We start from the raw sequence: 19,458 nt of genomic DNA, 5'->3' as shown, positions 1-19,458 counted from the left end.
TACACACAGCACAGGTTGCTTGCATTCCCTGAGAGCTCTGACAGCAGGAGGAACGCAGGATGTGCAAGATAAACACAGCTGCAGTGCCTTGCACTGCTTTCAAATTCAAATAAACGACTCTCTGATCTCACGGCCATGCAAGAGCAGCCAAATAAACAGACTTGGTGGATTTTAGTCAGCCCAGGCTTCCCTTGCTGGAAGGCCAGCGCTGCTCTGCTGAGAACACGGCATGAACTCTGGGCCTGGGAGCTGCTTTTGGCCCCATGGATCTCTTATTTTGGGTTTTTTAAAGGCTGGTCACAACCATTCAAATAAACAGATGCTTGGAAGCCAGCAGTCCCCCAGCTTCCTCCGTGTCTGCTGGGAAGAGGATTGCCAGAGAAGCTTTCCAGGCACACGTCCGGATGGAGCCGAGACGCTCACCTTTGTTTCACTCCCGCTAATTGTTTCGTTTGGCAGGGGGAAGTTATTCCATGCAGGGCAGGATCAGGTGGCTGGGGGCATCATCATCTTCTTTTAACTCCCAGTGTGCAGGATACCAGAGTGGCTGGAAAGACCTGGGTCTTTACTCAGGTCATCATGTCTGGTAACTCCACGTAAAATGACCCAGTGACCCAGTTTACTTGGGCAGCTGCAAGAGAATGGGGCAGGGACAGCTCTATGGTTCATGTCCAGTTTTGGCTTTGCTTGGGAGAGTGTGTCTCTTTTTTTAACATCAGGAACTTTCCCAGTTCACTGCTTTACAACTTATCAAATCAAGCAGCCAAGGCAGGTTGGATGTAACACCTCTCTCCCTCACCAGCAAACCCCGAGGACCAGTGGCAGCGGGAGATCAGCGAGAAGGGGGAAGTTTCCTGTCCAACCTGCAGTGTTATAACCAGGAAGACTATTGTGGGACTCAAAAAGCACATGGATGTCTGCCAGAAAGTAAGGTCTTGCTTTATTCAGTCAAACACATGGATTTTGGAGGGGAATGGATATGTACATGTGCCTCTCATAAATGTGCAGTGGTGCTCCTACAACTTTACTGGACTGTGTTTGATAAAACACTTGTTGGTCATCTTCAGCTTGCTGGCTGACTTGAATTCACCCAGAGGAATTTGAACACTAATTCTCAGCAATTCTGAATCCCTTTGTGATCTGGGTCCCTTGCCCTAGTGTCTCAACAGAGTCAGGTATTTCTAGTAGCTAAACAAACAGTTTTAAGGCTGGAGAGATTGCTGGGGCTGTCTCTAATCTGACCTCCTCTGGAGCCCTGGCTGTGGGGCTTCACTGTGTGCTGTGCCTTGTATCACACCAGATAAACTGGTTGCATGAGAGCATGTCTCAGGGAGACTCCGAGCCTGGATGTGCTCAGACAGGCTGTCAGGATGCAGGAGTTCAGTAATGGTGCGGTGAAAAATTGTCTCTCTGCCACACCACCATCCGTCAGAGCTCAGGATTACGTCTTCATCCGTCACCTGGCGGAGCCGTCGCCACAGAAAACCAACGTGGGATCGATGCCTCCTGCTTTGAAAATATGTGGCTGGGCTTTGATTCCACATTCATTTTCTGTAAATGCTTCCCCAGCCATTGCCTTGCTGTTTATACAGCAGTGGGAGGCTGCTCTCCCTCCCAAAGCCCGTATTACAGCAACTCTGGGCAGAATACTGCCTCCTCTGATATCCTCCTGGCCTCAGTGGAGTGGGGATCCTGGCCATCACTGGTCTTATTTCCTCCACTTTGGAGCATCTCCCAAGCCAGGCTGGCTCTGTGCAGGCTGCACAGCCAGATAACCTGCAGAGCAGGGCTCTGCTGGAGCAGTCAGTGGTGTCTTCCCTGCTGGAAATACGCCAGCCCCATATGCAGTCACAGATTTGGGGCTCCAGGCCTTGGAGTGGGTGTTCTGTCACACTTCCTGAGACAGAGAGTCCTTGCCAGAGCTGGCTATGCTGCTCTGGGAGCTGGGATGGTTCATGGAAACCCAGGCAGGACAGTCCCTAAGCTCCAGGTGTGTGACCAGAGGTTCAGCTCTCAGAATTCCATCTCTGAGATGAACCTGTGGCAGAACCTTAGTGGGACCCTGCTGCTTCAGCCGTGTGGGATCCTTATCAGAGGCCACCCTGGGGTTGAGGCACTCCCTCATCTTTAAGGACTGATACATTCCTTAGATGGACAACAGGAAAAGGATGTTCAGGCTCCCAAAACTCTTACCAAAAAAAATGGAAATTGGTTTCTATGTTACATTCTTGTCACTAAGCAGTCTGTACCTGTTTCCTTTGCTTTTGGAAAGTAAAAAAGGGATGGTGAGGATTGTAACATGTTTGGGCCTGAAGGAGGCAAGGGCAGTTATATCCTCCTGGTATCCCAGGACAGGAGGGCTTGTTGGAATGTGGATGTGGTATGTTTTTAAGTGTTGACCAGAGGATTAAATCCCAAATTAGCTGCTAGTGGCATCTAATGAGTCAAGGAGCTGTTAGCATCCACCTTGTTAGGATCAAGTGCCTTGGTCTGCGACAAGATTAACTGATGGGAGCACAGGTACCATGCGTCACTCCTAACTGTCTGCAGTGAGTCTATTATTCATTTTCCTGGAGTTCCATAATGAGGAGAGATTTGCAGATCCATCTTCATTGCCTCTCCAGCTTTTAGTTCAGTCTTGCTTCACCTTCACCACTCTTCCTTCAATCATCTGGCAGGAGAAGCAGGAACACTGGCTCCCTGTCAAGATACTCTGTCTATTGGTGCCCAGAGCATGAACCTCCTGAGTCAGTAAATTCTGGTCCCTGCCCCAGCAAAAGTCCTGATCCGTTCACCCACTGTGGAAGTGCCCTTGTACCTCAGGGTGTGCAGTTAATGTAACTCCCCAAGTGCTCAGGAGGCAAAGTTGTATCAAACAGCAGGGCAATGAGAGGCAGAAAATACCCTCCTGTGATTGTGTCCTTAATTTCACATAGCCCAGGCACCCAGAAATTGCACTGTATGTGAGCATCTGTCTTACTTAACAGGCCTGCAGAGCACAGTCCACTTGCGTTGGTAGATCAAAGCTTCTTCTCTCTCTAACCCTTTAACAGGAAGAGTAAGACACCACATCCAGATGTTTTCAGCCACTGAGGCTTTAAATCTAAATCTGAAATGGAATGTTTTCCAAAAATTGGGGCATGTGGGTTTGATAACAGTATCCAGAACAACAGAGAGAAAGCTCTGAGCTGCAGGCAGGGTCTTGGATGGGAAACAGGGACAATGTGTGGCCAGCTGGGTCCCACCACTGGGTACTGCTGCAGGAACAGCCACCCAAGGGTTATTGACCAGCAGCAGCAGCCCTTGGAAGGATTTGGCCTGTCTTGTGATTTGCCTTTAATTCCTTCAGCTGCAGGATGCCTTGAAGTGTCAGCACTGCAAAAAGCAGTTCAAGTCCAAAGCTGGGCTGAATTACCACACCATGGCTGAACACGTCAGCAAGGTAAGGGAGCTGGGCTGTGCTTGTCTTGTGCCTCCTTTCTCCATGCAGGTGATGAAGCCATCCATCAAAAGTCCTCTTTCCATGATCTGTATAAAATAGGGATCCACCTTTGTAGCATTTCACACACTGCTCAGCCTGGATGGTAGCCTTCCCACTTCCTGCCAAGGAAAATGTTTCCTTCTCAGGTAGTGAGTTAGGCTCATGTTGATCCTGATAAGTAGAGCAGAGGACTGAAAAAATAAAACAGGTTTTCCGATCCCAACATCGGGGAAGATCCGGTGAGTATGGTGAAGTGGATTTTGAGTGGCAAAGCTCTGCCTCCAAAACTGTGCCTGCAAATCTGGGACTGATGGGTTCTGCCTTGCACGAATCTCAAAATCTGGTCTTTAGCTCTCCACCATGCATGGGAAAAGCAGCCACAAAATTTATCATGAATAAATTTTGCAGGCACTAGTTTAGATGCTGTTTTAAAAGTCTAATTTTGTACACCTCTGAGATACCAGGGCAAGGCATAACTACATTTCTATGTGTCCCGTGCTTACCAGTTGTGACTTGTCTTTTACCTGTGCCTTGATCTGCTCTTCAGTCTTGCTGGTGAATCCTCTGTGCAGGAACTGCTCCTGGATTTCTCAGCTGGCCCTTTGGGTGTAATCACAAGAAAGGCATGAGCAGATCCAGCACATAATGACAAAGCAGTGGGAGATCCAGCTCTCATAATGAGAGGTTCCCTCAAGCCCAGGGCAATTCCCTGCAAGGCAGGGTTTACCATCCACTCCTGGCACAGAGGACATGAGTAAATGGTTCACTCTGTCGCTTCTGTTACTTCCTTGTTTCCAGCCTGTTCCTGTGGAAACCGCTGGACTTGGTGAACAGGAAGAGCGGGAAAGGCTGAGGAAAGTGCTAAAGCAGATGGGAAAACTGAAATGCCCCAATGAGGTACGAGAACAACTCTTGTTTCTCGTTCTGTGAAAAGGTGGAATGAGTGAGTCCCATGCGGAAGGGGACATGTACTCTCCAGGCATCCTTTGGCATGTGCTCGACCTTTCCACCTTAGCTCAGCCATCCCAATCCCTGTCCCACTGGCTCTGTGCACTCCAGCAGCAGGACAGCCCAGCAGGAGGGTGGGCACAGGGCAGACTGAGGAGCACTGGAGGGCAGGTTCTGCCTCCTGAGCTCAGGAAGGGACACAGCCTGTCCTGGGCACAGCGTAAAACCAAACCAAACCACACCAAAACTAGAGCCGAGCGGGTTGCAGACAAGTCACGAACAGGTAAGGGAGGCGTGTGGCAGAGGTTTGTTCCGCGGGTGCTTTGCTCTCCATGCAGGCTGTGCCTCCCCAGTGCCTTCCCCTCCCGCTGCCTGCTGTGTGTCTGTCCAGAGAGCTCTGTCCATGTGTTGGGGCAAGGAGTGCCAGGGGCAGGGACAGCTTCTCCCATCCCTCCAGGGCGATGTCTGTCCTGCCTGTGCCTGGCTCTTTGGGAACTGTCAAATTCCCCAACACTGGAATGGGGTGGGTTGGCAGAGCTGCTCTTCAGAGTGGGCTCCTCGGGAACGTTCCTCCCTGGAGAAAAAAACACCCCAACCTTTTCAACGTGGCCACGTGAAGCCCTAGCCCTCCTTAACCCTCCCCTTCTCCCCATCTCCATAGGGTTGTGTGGCAAACTTCTCCAGCTTGATGGGCTACCAGTACCACCAGAAGCGGTGTGGCAAGCAGCTTGCCGAGGCCGACAAGCCTGTGTTCAGCTGCCCACACTGTGGCAAGAAGTACAAATCCAAGGCTGGCCACGACTATCACGTGCGGTCAGAACACACGGCCTCGGTGAGCCCCCCGGATGCCTCGGCAGCCCGAGGAGCGGGGCCATCCCCCCCTGGGGGGGACTGCAGAGCCACGGAGCCTGCGGGCAGGACAGAGCCGGGCAAGGCCGGGCCGGGCAAGGCAGGTGCAGACGTCGGGCCGGTGTTGTTTTCTCCCTCAGATCACCGTGCATGTGTGTTGTACCATGCAGTGTTGGGGGAACAGGGTACACCCTCCTCCACCCCTCCAAAAATGCTGTTTATGGGAGTGATCAGCAGCATTCCCTTTCCCCGGTGCCCACAGGGCTGTGCTCCAGCCCACCCTGCATCTGTGCTCTGCAGGAAAAAAACAACAGACCTCAGGCCGCTCCCTCACAAGCGCCGGCTGCTTGCCAGCACTGGGGTGGCAAGATCTATCCCTGGGGAGCATCCCTTTCTGTTCTGTTCATCCCTACTGACAGTGCATCCGACACTAATCACTCCCTAACTCTAATAACTGGAGACATTTGTACACGTGGGAGCATGGAGGGACACAGTCTATGGCTGCTGCTGGGCTGAGGGAGGCGGGTGCTCCCCTTGCTCCCATGCTCCAGTGCAGAGGCACAAACCAAGCCTGGAAACACACAGCCCAAATCCCAGCATCCCCTTCCCAGGGCCGGAGAACTCGCTTGTTCTCTTGCCGTGCCCTTCCTAACTCTGTCTCTCTTGCAGGCTCCAGAGGAGCCAGAGGTGAAGCCAGAGCCTGGTCCTGTAGAAGATTTTGAGAGGACCCCGAGCGGCCGCATCCGTCGGACGTCAGCCCAAGTAGCCGTCTTCCACCTCCAGGAGATAGCAGAGGACGAGCTGGCCAGGGATTGGACCAAGCGGAGGATGAAGGATGACCTGGTGCCTGAAACAAAGCGGGTGAGCAGCCTTTAGTTCTCATTTTGGTTTCGCATTACCTGTACACAGAGATCCCAGGATTCTAGCCTGGCTCCAGCTGTACACAGAGATTCCAGGATTCTAGCCTGGCTCCAGCTGGTTGAAGGCTCACATGTCTCACTTGCTGTGCCTTAAATTAATTAGCTGTGATGGCAGATTTATTGCTGAAGAGCCCACCCAGCACAGGCTGAGCCACTGTGGTCTGGAGGCTCCCAGCAGCAGGCAGCTGTACCCTTTGGGGGAAGAGGTGGTGCACTGGGAAGAGATCAAAGTCTGGCCCCTGAGTGTTGGGGCAGGAGGTCATTTCTGGTCCATGCTGAGCAGGGAAATAGAGGCTGGCAGCCAAGAGGAGCGCATGAAGAAAGCAGATCGGATCTGAAAACATCTCCTTTGCGCTGTCAGAGCAAAGGTGCCCCAGGCAGAATTCCCTCTCCACTTCTCTTCCTTAACTTCTGGGAGATGCTTTCCTGGAGGTAAAGGGCCTGCAGCATCCCAGAGCAGTGCTGCTTGGGAGCAGGGGAAGGCTGAGCGTGGAGATGGGACTGAGCCCTGCAAGCTCCAGTAGCAGTGCACTCATGGCCCAATGCTGTGGAGTTTACACAGGTCTCCAGCAGGCTTTGAGCTTTTTGTAGGCATTAGAGTGAGTACATGTTAAACCAAACCTCCCTTCTGGCTGTGGGAGGAGGTGTCTATTCCTGGGAGTGTACTAAAGCTGAAATTCCCTCCAGGTATGCTCCTTCTGGATTGTAAAAGGAATGAAGCAGCAGTAAACCATAAACTTTTTCAGTGTAAAGGGGAAAAAAGAGAGGGAATAGGAGTTCTTTTTGTTTGCCAGCACTCAATGCAGAGCTCTCCTGCAAGTCTCTGCATGCGATGCACCCTGTTTCCTGAGCAGGTGACTCTGCAGTTAGGTGCCAGGCCTGTTCCCTGCTCTGAGGAGTTGAGCATCTCTTGTCCAGTGCTCTAAAATTCACCCTAGCAAGGTGAATATTGGTGATATTGGGCACATTGCAAAGAGGAAAGCGAGGATCAGAGAGCATCAGGAGAGTGTGAATAGTCCCAGCCCAGAGGACCTACTCCAGGCCACGAGAATAGCCCAAGTCTGAGAGCCAGCTTGGAGAAGTGATGGGAGTCACCCCAGGAAAAGGGGTGGCAGGAGAGCAGAGCTTGCACTGAAATGCTTCCCTGCTCCCACAGACTGTCCCATGCTGTCCTGGCACATGTGTGTGCTCAGCAGAAGTGCCGCCATGGTCCTGCAGAGACCCAGAGAAGCTCAGCCTGGCTCAGCTCTGGTCTGCATGTGGTGGGCAGCTCAAAAACCAGCACAGAAACAAACCAGCAGCTTCTTTACCCCCCCGGCATTCCAGTGAGGCATTGGCACAGAAGGGGAACCAGCTGCAGCGCTGCCATCCACCTTGGGGCAGAGCTGGGCATTTAAGGGCCAGAAATGCTTGCAAACGTTTTATTTCCCCAGTGCTTAATGTTGCCATTGTTGGTTTCCAGATGACTTCAGCTGCAATGCATTAATAACTTTAAAAACTAAGCCCAAAGTAGCTGTTTCATTTCAGATACTGTGGGAGAAGAGGTGTGCTGCTCTCTTTTCCCCTCTCCTGTCTCAGCTCTTGCATTCTTCTCTTTCCTCTTGGAATTGTTCCCTTTACTCATGACTTTGGGTATTTTCTTTTTGAATTGAGGGAGCAGCCAGGACCCCAGGCCTGGACAAGGGGTACATGCTCAGGCTGACAAAGGCGTTGTAAAGGTCTCAGCACTGGTGTAACTGCTCTATGAAGTGCTGGTGGTTTTTTTTAATGAGACATTTCTTGTGTTCAGAGTCTGATTGTTTAACTGAGCCCCATCTCAGTGCTTAAAAGCAAAGAATTGCTGTGAGACTGGCAGAAGCAGTTTTGCATTAAAGATGGAAAAGGGGGGAATTGGATCAGCTCCCAGATGGCAAAACAAGGCTCTTGAGTTGGAGGATCAAGAGACCTCGGGCCCTGCATGAAATCCCACATGGATTTTGGAGGAAGTTAGCGTAGTGGGTGAATCCATACATAGCCTTGCGTGTGCCTGTGGGTACGTGTTGCAGTGACTGTCACGTTCCCTTGACAACACTTTATAATCTGTTCAGTCTATAACATTTTTTCATGACGAGCGATGCTGGGAGGAGGTGGGAGGCAGGTTCTGCCCAGGCAGGCTGGTGGGAACCTGCTGACTTCAGCATGCTCTGAACTGCTCTGCTCAGCTATGGTTTGCATTGCTCAGGACTGCTCTGCCTTTACAAGTTCAGAATGTAGAAACAAACCTCCCAGCAAGTGCCCAATTTGACCTTGTTACAGCCCCAAAACAGGACTGCTCTCAGAAATGCCTTGTGCCACATGGGAGGCTCAGGGCAGCTGGCAGCATCCCCATGTCCCTGTGCCACCACCCCACCGAGTGCATGTGGTGGCCCTAGCCCTCCCTGAGGGAACTGACAGTCCAGAGGCACTGGAGCAGCAGGAGGATAAACACCAGTTCACCTTGACCAGGGCACTGGGACTGGTGGGAACTGATGGAATTCCCAGAAGAGCCACCACACCACCACCACCTCGTCTTCTCCCTGAGACATGCCCTGCCATTGGGAGTACACTGCTGGGCCTGCAGACCCTGTCCTGGGCGTGGAGAGAAGTGAGATGTCAGGGATCAGCAGCAGATTGCAGCTGCTTCTTCATCTTTTCAGCAATCCCTAAGGATTTCCAGGATTCCAGAGGGACAGGTGCTTCCCAGCTCTGGTCTGTAGCCCGCAGGGGATGGATACACCCACCAAACCTACTGCAACAAGGACAAGCTCCATCCCTGAACTCTCCAGTTCCCCACCGTGGGCCCAGCAGTCAGTGTGGATTTCAAGGAAGCTGATGAAGAAAGCCAACCCTCTCCGTCCCTTTTCCAGGCAGCAAAACCTTTTCCCAGGAAGGCCCAGCTCCTCATCAAGCCCATGGGATACAGGGGTTCTCAGCCTCATGGCAGGAACAGCCCCACTGCAGCCCCTGCTCTGTGGCCACGTGACAGCCGGTCCCAGCCGGGGAGGGATGCTGGGTTTGGATCCCGTTGGTGGCCTGTGGTGGGATGCGTTCGCCTTTCCCCGGGAGGATGGATTCCTTCACACCAAAGCAATGGCATCAGAATAAACGATTGCTGCTTGATCCCAGGCCCTGCGCTGCCTTCGGTCTCCACTAACCAAATCCAGCATTTCTAAATATACACTGGAGTCTTATTTTCTCGCTCCGATCTTTATTTGCCTCCAGATAAGCTGAAACAGATGGGGTATTTCACAACAGCCGCTTGCTGGGGATGTCAGATGGGGAAGGGCACACCCCTGCTGCTTTTCTGGGAAAAATCCCCTCTCCAGAAGCTCCATGAAAATGTTGCCGACCCTCCTCTGGCCTTTGCTGGGGCTGTTACCTGCCCTTGAGCAGCCTTGAGGCTGCAGGTTCTCAGCTCATGGCAGTGGGCTCTAGGATGTAATGGAGGATGAGAAACAACCTCCTTGAGCAGAGGGAAGAGGCATCTAGGAGGCAAAAGGGAAGAAAATGCTGTAGAAGTTCCAGTTTCAAGAGTGTGATGCTTTCTTGGTAGAACTTGAGATGGGGTTCCTTGCTTCGAGGTGCTGGAGGTTATGATGGGCTCCTGCGGCCCAGGCAGGAGCTGTGCCACACAGGGAGGGATGCAGAGCTCTGCTTTGGGATACATGGACACTCCATTTGCCTCTCCGTGGCTTGGGGTCTCAGTGTCAGTAGGGGCAGCCATGGAGTCTGCACCTCCCTGTGGAGTCTGGTGCTGTGGGGTGCCAGGATCTGGAGCAAGGGGCAGCCGTAGGCCAGTCATAAAACTAAAGGGGAAAAGGCATCTCCAGGCTTGAGGTTTTATACTGGAACCAGGATAAATTCCAGAGCAGAAGAGGCTGGCTTGGGTTTGTCCCCCAAAACAATGGCCCTGCGATCCAGGCAGGAGCCAGGCTGAGCCCTGCAGACTCATGGCACTGTGGGCCAAACCGGATCCCAGCTCCAGCTGCGGGGCCGAGTCCATCCTTCCTCCTCTTGCTCGGCAGAGCTGGCATGGCATGACCCTCCTGTGGGACCTGGCTGCTGACCAGCACCCCTGGGTGCATTTTGCCCTTATGGCATCATCCACAACTTCCACAGGATGAAGGGAGAACTGTGCCTTGTGCTGGGGACCGGGGTGAGGCTTCAGGGGTGCTGGTTGGCTGAGACATCCTGCATGGTTCTCATTTATTGTGATATATTTTGGGGAAGGGGAGAGCTGTCTAGGGAGCAGAGAGAATTGAAATATGAAAGTTAATTAAATAAAACCGTCAGTCAAAGGAAACAAACCTTCCCAGCCCAGCATCCTTCGACTGTTCAGAAGAGATGGGCTGTAGCCAAAACCAGTTGTAGTTGTTTAATGATTTGGCCATGAAAATTTTCACTTACAGGCTGTTTGAGGAAAATAAATGGAAAAGAAGAAAAAAAAAATATTCCATGCCTGGGGCTCCCTCTTAATAGAGACATAAAGATGACTTTGACATTCCCAGAACCGCAGTGCCCTGGGAAGACATGGGATTTTCATGTTGGAGGAGAGCAGGGAGGGATTTTTCTCTGGAGTGGGAAAGCAGAGCAGCAGAGTCCACATCCCCCCTCACCTCCTCCCTGGGGATGCACAGAGGGAGAGGTTGTTGCTGGGGCTGTGTGCGGTTACCATTAATGTTTGCTCATTCATGGGATTGATTGGTTTTTAATTATGGAGGCTGTTTGGCATCCTGGCTCTCAGTATCAATGGCAAAAAGGGACTCCTGTGTTCTCCCCTGGAGGTGGCATTGCCTTCCCTGGGTTTGGGACCAAGCTCTTGGTAGATGCACCATCCCAGAGCTTCAAAGAGCTCTGCTGGCATCTCCCCCAGCCGCGAAGCACGAGAGAATTGCAGCACGCTGGGGCTCGGGGGAGTTTTCCACATCCACATCCGTCCGTACCAGTGCTCACGGCGCCGTTTCACAAAGCCCTGTGCCCCTGCCCCTCACATGGAGCCCGGTGCTCCCTGAGCCAGCCGTGCCCTGCCACCTGCTGAGGGGAGGGCAGGGGCACATGGATCACTTAGAGTGGAAAGGAGGGGCTGGCGTCTGAGCCTTCAACATCCTGAACTTCCCTTTGCAGTGAGGTTTGGGAACAGCTGGGGGGAGCTGGCCAAAGGCAGATTTGCAGCGTTATCATCATGTTCAGGAAAAGTCACAGCTGGAAAAGAAATCCAGCCAGGTTCCTGCTGCCTCCAAACCATCAGCTCCAGGACCTCGGGGAATGTTTGGCCTGGGTTTGCACCTCTGCAAGCACCTTTTGGATGTGCATCCTCTCCATCCAGCATGGATCCAGTTCCATCCCATGCTCAGAGGTGCCCATGGAGAGTGGCACGTGCTCAGGTACCCACACGGGCACCATGCCACCTGTGGGCTCAGCCAGCACTGCTCCCACTCAGGGAAAATTTGGGGCTCAGGACCCAAACAACATCCAGTGGCTCTGGGGGAGCTCACGAGGCTGGGCTGGGAGTTGTGCTGCTGTGGTTGTGCAGCGCGGTGTCCCCTGCAGACCTTGGCACAGTGGCTCAGTGTCAGGCAAGGACCAATTCTGCAGGTAGGGCCAGGCACAGTGGCTGGGAGGCCCAGAGATGCCTGGAGCTGCCACAGCTGCCTTGGCTTGTGCTGAACATGCAGAACTGGAGTTGGGAAGGCCAGCCCGCTATGCTAACCCTCAAAGTCGCTAATAAAGCACTAATTAAAAGCACTTGGAAGGAGCAGCCCTGCCAGAAGGAGAGGCAGACACACAAGAGCCTTTCATTGTTTAACGGGTTGTGCCCATTCATCCATGAAAAGCAGCCATGGAGGCTCCTGGCCCCTCTGCCCAGTGTGCAGGGCTGTTTCTTCCCCTGGTTATAAAACACGGCAGAAGGGCTGTGCTGACACCATGCACCAAAAAGGCCGTGTCCAGTCCTGGCCCTGTGGGCACGAACCCGGGAGCAGGAGCCTCTCCTCTCCTGTGTGCCAGGGACTCCTTGCCGGTGGCAGGGCAGTGGGCAGAGCCACCTCCGTGCTCTGCAGTGCCTGGGGGAAATGGCATCTCTGGGGGAAGCCTCCCAAGTAGTTTTCGGCTCCATTCACTTCGGAGCAGGGCAAGACCCATGTGAAGAGGCAGGACGGGGCTGGGGTGTGCAGCTCTGCTTATCAACTGCTATTGTTCACAGCTCAATTACACCCGACCAGGGCTTCCAAAGCTCAATCCCAGGCTGCTGGAAAACTGGAAGAATGAAGTGAAGGAGAAGGGCCGCATCAACTGTCCTAACAACGTAAGGATTGTCTGTTCTTCCATGGGCTGGCTGGTCTCCATCTGCTGGTGGAAGGGGGAGTTTTGGGGGCAGAAATCCACCAGAAACTGTTCTTATTGGGCCCCTGATCACAGTGATGTTCAGACACTCATTTCCCTGAGCTTGTTGCTGTGCATGGTTAAAGCATGTCCCACCTTTGTGATCCTCCTTGTGTGCTCAAGCCACCAGGCTTGGGGACAGGACTATGCTTGGGCTGATGGTGCAGCATTGCCCAATTTGAGCTCAGGAGCTGCCTCTGGGGTGAAGGCTGAACATCCTGCACAGTCTTTTGATGCAGAGAACCTGCTTTTCCCAGAGTTAAATGAAGATTGATTTAAGCCAAGCTTTTTAAAGCCCTGTGACAAGCACAGACCTCAGGGCATGGTGCGTGTGCCTCATCTCGCTGTGAAACACAGCCTTGGCCGGAGCTGACAGAGGTGAACCCCACCCTGGTGCTGAGCCTGGATTTATCGTCCCAAACAAAGCCTTGCTAATGGGAGTTCTGAAGGAGGCAGTTCCCACAAGGCCAGGGGAGCCAGGCTGGCTAATTAATGTCATACACAGGCACTTGGAAAAGATGTTGCTCAGAAACTGGTCATGCTGCTGCCTGGGTGATTTCTCCTCTCCATTAAGCCTCTGCTGTGGCTCCAAGAACTCCTGTAGCCCAGCAGGACCTCCCGACAGCTCACAAATGTAGGTTTTCCATGGAGACATTAAGGGGAGACGTTTTTCAGCCCGTTGCAGAGGGATGTGGCCACATGACTCCCATTAGCACTAATGGGAAACGTGTGACCAGAGCCCTCGGCGCCTCGCAGAGCATTAACCTCACACTGCTCAGCCTGGACCGGTGGCCATGCTGGCTCAGCAGGCTCCTGGCCACGGCTCAGAGGGAGGCAGGGGATGGGTGGGATCATCCCAATACGCAGGGATCGTGTCTAACCCTGCCTTGTGTTTTCCTGCAGTGCTGTGAAGCCATTTATTCCAGTGTCTCGGGGCTGAAAGCTCACCTGGCCAATTGCAACAAGGTAGGTCCTGCTTTTTACACCCTTTTCTCAGAGGTGGCTTTGATTTTGGGTCTTCTCTCCCCCTCTCCCAGCTGGAACAAGCCAAGGGACAACGGCACAGGTTAAAGGATGGTGACTGCTGGAGATCTGGCTGTCAGTGCTGCTCCTAGTGAGGCAGATGGAGGCAAGAGCTCGAGCTGAGCAGATGGGATAGAGGGGATGTAGCTGCCATTCCAGTTACAGAGAAAAGGTCCCACAACACAGACTTCTAACCCAAGTCCAGACCTCTGACACACAAAGTGTCACAGGGACGTAGCAGTGGGTCTAAGTCCTCCTGCCTCATGTCCTCCTATCCCCCAGCAGTCTCTGCAGCCCCCAGATCACTCACAACCACACATCAGCTGCAGCAACTAAGAGCCAAGGAGCTGGGTGCTGGAAACTGAATGTTTCCTGAGGCAGGTGGGAATCAGGAGTCTTCTTCCATCAGTTTGGGCAGCCCTAAAGCCCCTCTGGAAGCCCAGCTAGAGGGATGCTGGTGTGGTGCCTCCTGGGATAAGCTGAGTCTGGAAGAGGCAGCTGGTCCATGCAGAGGCTGGTGCCCTCCCACTGGATGGATGGAGCAGCCCTGAGGTCCAGTGACCTGCAGCTGCCCCAGGGGAGGGATCAGGAGCTCCATGTAGGTCCCTCAAATGGGAACCAAGCAAGATCTGCTAAAGCTTTATACCCTGAAACATTTCCAGCTGCTGCTTCTATTGAATGGAGCTTCCAGGAGGCAGCTCAAATACATACCCTGTGATTATTAAAAACACCAACTGCCACACTCCTCCAGCGCTAGCTGGAACAGCAGCCCTTAATGAGATCATTTAGAAAATGGGCTGCAAAGATCCGGCAGCAGAGGCTGGATTTATGCAGGATAAAAGAGCAAACACAGAAGACTAGGACAGCTCCTTCTCTGAGAGAAAATGGAGCTGGTTTCTGGTTGGTTCCATGCACAGGAAGCAGGCGGAATATGCATGAACATTTCCATGAAGCACAGAGCTGCACCCTCTGGATCTGGTACAGCTGGGGCCAGGTACTGGGAGTCAGCAATGGGGAGTTGCTCTGCTACCCCCACACTGCCATCAGCAGGATTCTTCCCCTTAGGGGAATCGATTTCCTTTGAATACATGTGCCAACAAATTAGGCATAAAAAAATCACAGCCCCTCCAGAAATGGTGTGTGATTCCTGCTGTAAAATCCTGCAGAACTGGTTGCATAGAGCCTTAGTAAGAGCAGAGGCTGCTCCCAGGCAGCACCCTATCCTCAGTGGGGATTGATGTACCAGGATGATTTTGCACAAGAATTCCTGAAGCCAGGCCTGTCCTCTCCTGAAATGAGAGACCTCTCTAACTCAAGATTTACAGCTACGGAGAAATTCCCAGGGAGGAAATATATGGCCCAGAGGGGCCCATCCATAACCCTGTTGTCAATAGAGAGCACATTATCTCCCACGTGCTGTGACCTGCAGCAGAGCTAGGAGATCTGTCATCCCACCAGGGCGCTGGTGACAGGAATCCAGCAGTCACCCTGGCTCTTTGACAGTGTAACAGGAAAATCAGGTGAGTGTTGGACATAAATCTGATGGTGGTTCAGTCCCAGGGGATCACAGATCTGTGACAGTGAGTACACAGGGTGATGGCCCCATGACACAGGCACGAGTGTCATGGACTGAAACTCAGAAAGGATGTGGCTGTGAGCTCCTGGCCCAGAACCAAAGCTGGCAGAGATCTTTCAGACATGAGTGTTAATTTTGTGTCACTTTGAGGTCACAGGAGGGTCAGGGCCAGGGGAGTGCCACCCCTTGGGGCGCTTTGGGCTCTGCAGGAGCTGCTGTGTCTTGCAGGGGGACCACTCAGTGGGCAAGTACCGCTGCCTCCTGTGCCAGAAGGAGTTCAGCTCTGAGAGTGGTGTCAAATACCACATCATCAAGGCTCACTCAGAGGTAAGGAAGCAGCTGGGCTGGGCTGGGCTGGGCTGGTCCCCACTCCAACTACGCATCCTTGGGCTGTCCCTTTCCATCCATCCATCCATCCATCCATCCATCCATCCATCCATCCATCCATCCATGTCTGTTAAGAGCAGAGCTGAGTGACAGCTTCCAGTCAGCCTGGGAGGTTCATCCTGATCCCCCTTGGTGTCCCTGACACCCCCAGGCTCATTGCAGCAGCTCAGCACTGAGCAGTTTGACCTCAGGGAGGTGACGGCAGTGGGGTGAGGGGTGGGCCAGGCTCGGGTTGTGTGTGCTGGTGCCGGTATCGGTGCCAGTGCCCCAGGACTAACCCTCGTGTCACCCCACGGACACAGAACTGGTTCCGAACCTCCTCAGAGGCCAGCCGGAAAAAGAAAAACAGGGAACAGCTTTCTTCCAGCAAAGAGGAGAAAAAGAAAAGCACAAACGGGAAGAAAAGGGGGAGAAAACCCAAGGAGAGGCCTCCAGAAATGTCCCCGAAGGGCAGAGAGAGCGTGACAGCAAAGACTAATCACAAGAAAACCCTCGAGCACTGGGAAGGCTCCCGGGGCAGCCCCGAGGGAGACGAGCTCGTCCTCAAGCCCCCGAGCCAGCGAAAGGGAGGAGCCAGCAAGATGCCCGAGAAATGAGCAGCTCAGAGACTCGTCTCCGAGGATTCGTTTACAGCCCAGGGTAACAGGGTGGGGGTCTCTCCCAGTTTTATGTCCCCTCCTCCCCATCCCACCTCCCCTTGCCCCACCCTCTTCTCACCCTCTTTTTACAAAAAGAAAGAAAAAAAAAAAAAAAAAAAAGACAGAAAATACCAATTAACCACTTTAAACAAATCACGGACCTTGTTTCACACTGGAAAACAAACAAGATCAAGGAAGCTGGAACGTTCTCCACCCCCTGCCCATGTACATAAACCTCGGTGGGGCCCCGCTGCCTCCCCCGGCCCGTGATTCCCCTCCCCTGCGCAAACCTGGTGACGCTTGAGCGAAAGAGAAGTGCAATAGCAGCGGGGTCCCGTGGGCAGGGACCCTCCCCCAGCGGCTCCGTGCCTGGCCGGGGAGCTGCCCACCTGTCCGGCAGCCTCCCAGCTCCAGGGTGATGTTTCCAAAGATGTTTGAGGCGGTCGGGAGGAGGCTCCGGGGTGCGGGGGAGTTGGCAGCGCTCTCTCTCCCCGCAGCCGCGGCTCCAGGGGGAAGGCGATCGGCAGGGTTTGCGTGGTGCGAGGCACAGGAGGGAGCAGGACACACGCTGGTGGTGTGGGAGGTGTGAGCAGGAGAGGGGGTGCTCTGGGACTGGCTATTGGAAAGTTGTGGGAATGCTGTGGGCACCGTCGAGAGTGGCAGTGCAGCCATGGAGGGGGTGCGGTGAGGGAGCTGTGCCTCCGTGCTTGGGTTGTGTTTGCCGGATCTGGAGCGCTGTGATGACAGAGACATGATACTAATGCCAGGGTCAGGGGGAGATGGCAGCAAGCAAGCTGTCCCCCGGCCTGGGGGCATCCAGGGGTGATTCAGGGTCCCACTGTGCTCCATCCCGAAGGTGCCGATCACCCAGGAGGGAGGAACGGAGTCTCTGTTCCCCAGCTGTGGCTACAGGAGGTGTGTAACAGGGACAGGGGAGCATCGAGAGACAATCACGGCTCCTGCTGTAGGATGAGCCCAGTTGCTGCCCAGGCATCTCACATTCCCCTTGTCCTTCCAGGCTGGGACCCACCATAGGGAGGAGTCTCTGCTTCTAAAGATGCGTCTGAGCCCCTGACCACCCACCTCGAGGTGGCAGGTCCCTGTGGTGCCATCCCTGCTTGTGCTCTTCCCCAGAGTTCTTCTTTGCTCCTGTGCTGACACTGTCATCACACACCTCACTCCAGCCGGGGGGGAGCCATCCCTGGACCGGGATGTGCCCGTCTCCAGACAAAACCAGGCTACCTCGGTCCTTGGGAAACAGGCACGTTTCCTCTCAGTAACACAACAGAAAACCTTAATTTGATTTTTCCCCTATGCAGAGCCAGGAAAGAGGCATCAGAGGGGGAGCTTCTGCTTTTGCTTTAATCAATTCAAACCTCAGCCCTTGCTTTCCTTCACTGCTCCTTGTCGCCCACCAGAGGCTCGGTATCATTCCCTGCTCCAAGCAGCAGCTCAGTCATTATTATCATCCTCCATCGGCAGGCTATTCCAGCCACGGAGGGGGAGCAGTGGTGGCTGAAGCCAGGGTGGCTTCTCAGGAAGCCAGGGCTCCTGCTGTGCTCTGCTCCAGCACCTGGATCCACCATCTGCATTGCCCAGCTGGGCACACGCCTGCAGCTGAGGGAACTGCCTGAGCATTGCTGGCTGCGCCGGGCCGCGAGGCAATTAGTGAGAAAGCTTAATTGGTCACTGCAGCTCAGCCTGGTCGCTGCTTGCACTTCATCGGATCTGTGTTTGGATGGTGTCACTGGGGTAGACCCTTGCCTCCCTGGGCAGAGAGCTTTGGGAGCTGTAGGTCAGCTTGGAACAGCTCACAGGCAGCAGCAGGAAGGGGAGCTCAGGCAGAGCTTGGGCCTGGCACTGAAATCTCTGTGAGGGTGCAGAGGGAGCCGCTGGATCCCAAAATCACGTCCTGCCATGGAGGGAAGTCCCCAGGAAAGCTCCATGCCCTGGCCTAGGGAAGGAAGATCTGGGTAGTCCGGGCTGCTGGCTTGGATGCTCACCACACAATCCTCCTGTCCCCCCGTGGGCATGGTCTGGGACTCTGTTCTCATTAACATGCAATTAATTGGCTTCTCATTGATTAAATTAACAGGCAGCACTGTGCTCTGCAGGGGAAGCCCTGGGAGCTGCTCAGGGTGGGGCAGACATGGCTCAAGGGGTCAGTGTGGGGTCTGGATCAAAATCCACTCTGCTTCCATAATGAGAGTGTCTGGCAGGAGCAGGGACAGCTGCAGTGACCTCGCAGAGTGACACCAGCCAGGATGGGACACCAGGGACTGTCTTGGGTCTCAGGGCAGACAGTGGGAGCAGTGGTCCTGGCGCTGGGGCTGTCCCTGTCACCCTCAGAGCACCCACTGACCCAGTGAGGGCAGCACCGTGGTCAGGTCAGAATTTCTATGAGAAAGTGAAATCTTCAGGGCTTTTTCTCCCCCCCCAAAAAAGGTGTTTTCCCCACTAGCCATCACTCAGAGAGGAACATGTTCCCCCCACCACCTTCTCCATGAGACATCCTTTACTCTCCTGCTTGTCCAGGGAAGGTTCCAGAGCAATGCCAGGACCACCAGCCCCTGCCAGTGCCACGACAGGTGAGTGGGCAGGGCTGAGTGACACCATAGTGGCTTTGCTGGGGGCCAGTAGGTTGTGCCCCTTCAGGTGCTCCCTGTGAGGCAGTGCCTGGGGGGAAATCACCTTGATCCAGAGGAACAGGCAGAGGCTGCAGGACCAGATGGGGGACAAGGTGTCCTGTCCCCTTCCATCCTGTCAGCCATGGGATTTGGGGATTTTGTCACCCTGGGCACAGTGACACTGTGGTCCCACACGTCCACTGTTGGGGAAACCCACCATCCCATCACCCATGTCCCCAAGGAAAGGGCTAAACCTCCATGGGAGCAGGCACGGACTGCAAGCCTGTGGGAAGACCTCATGGAAAGCTTGGACTGTGGGGAACTGGGGAACCCTCGGCACCAAGACCGCGCCCTGGCGAGGTTGGCTGTCACACCAGCTCCAGCCACAGTGGTGGAGCTGCCCAGGCCTGGAGCATCTCTCACCCCCAGGAACCTTGGGAGCATTTTGTTCTTTTCTTTCTCTCCTCGTGACACCCATCCCATGGCATATCCGAATGTTTCTCGTTGATGCCAGTTATTAGTGCATAAGTGTATTTTGGGGAAAAAATTAAAACAGAAAAAAACAAAAAAAAAAAAGGAAAAAAAAATTTTCAATTTATCACTTGTAACC

At 53.8% G+C, this 19,458-nt stretch overlaps 1 protein-coding gene across 6 annotated transcripts in view; it reads left to right on the top strand.

Annotated features, from left to right (window-relative positions):
* ZNF512B (zinc finger protein 512B) overlaps positions 1 to 19,368 on the top strand; it is a 29,781-nt gene extending 10,413 nt beyond the window's left edge. For 2 of the 6 annotated variants that reach the window (XM_088064531.1, XM_005524776.3), the window contains exons 9-17: positions 803 to 927; positions 3,350 to 3,442; positions 4,280 to 4,378; positions 5,091 to 5,378; positions 5,948 to 6,139; positions 12,419 to 12,520; positions 13,501 to 13,563; positions 15,425 to 15,523; positions 15,886 to 19,368. In XM_088064531.1, the coding sequence (XP_087920657.1) occupies positions 803 to 927; positions 3,350 to 3,442; positions 4,280 to 4,378; positions 5,091 to 5,378; positions 5,948 to 6,139; positions 12,419 to 12,520; positions 13,501 to 13,563; positions 15,425 to 15,523; positions 15,886 to 16,179 (1,355 nt within the window). In that variant the 3' untranslated portion in view covers positions 16,180 to 19,368. The remainder of the gene's footprint in view (positions 1 to 802; positions 928 to 3,349; positions 3,443 to 4,279; positions 4,379 to 5,090; positions 5,379 to 5,947; positions 6,140 to 12,418; positions 12,521 to 13,500; positions 13,564 to 15,424; positions 15,524 to 15,885) is intronic. The other 4 variants (XM_088064533.1, XM_088064532.1, XM_088064534.1 and 1 more) reach the window with 4 other exon arrangements.
* The last annotated feature ends 90 nt before the right edge of the window (positions 19,369 to 19,458 follow it).

This window comes from Pseudopodoces humilis, chromosome 19, assembly GCF_049639895.1.
Source record: "Pseudopodoces humilis isolate 2021_Gansu_Grassland_sample_001 chromosome 19, ASM4963989v1, whole genome shotgun sequence".
NCBI lineage: Eukaryota > Metazoa > Chordata > Aves > Passeriformes > Paridae > Pseudopodoces > Pseudopodoces humilis.
This window is presented reverse-complemented; position numbering and strand designations above follow the sequence as displayed.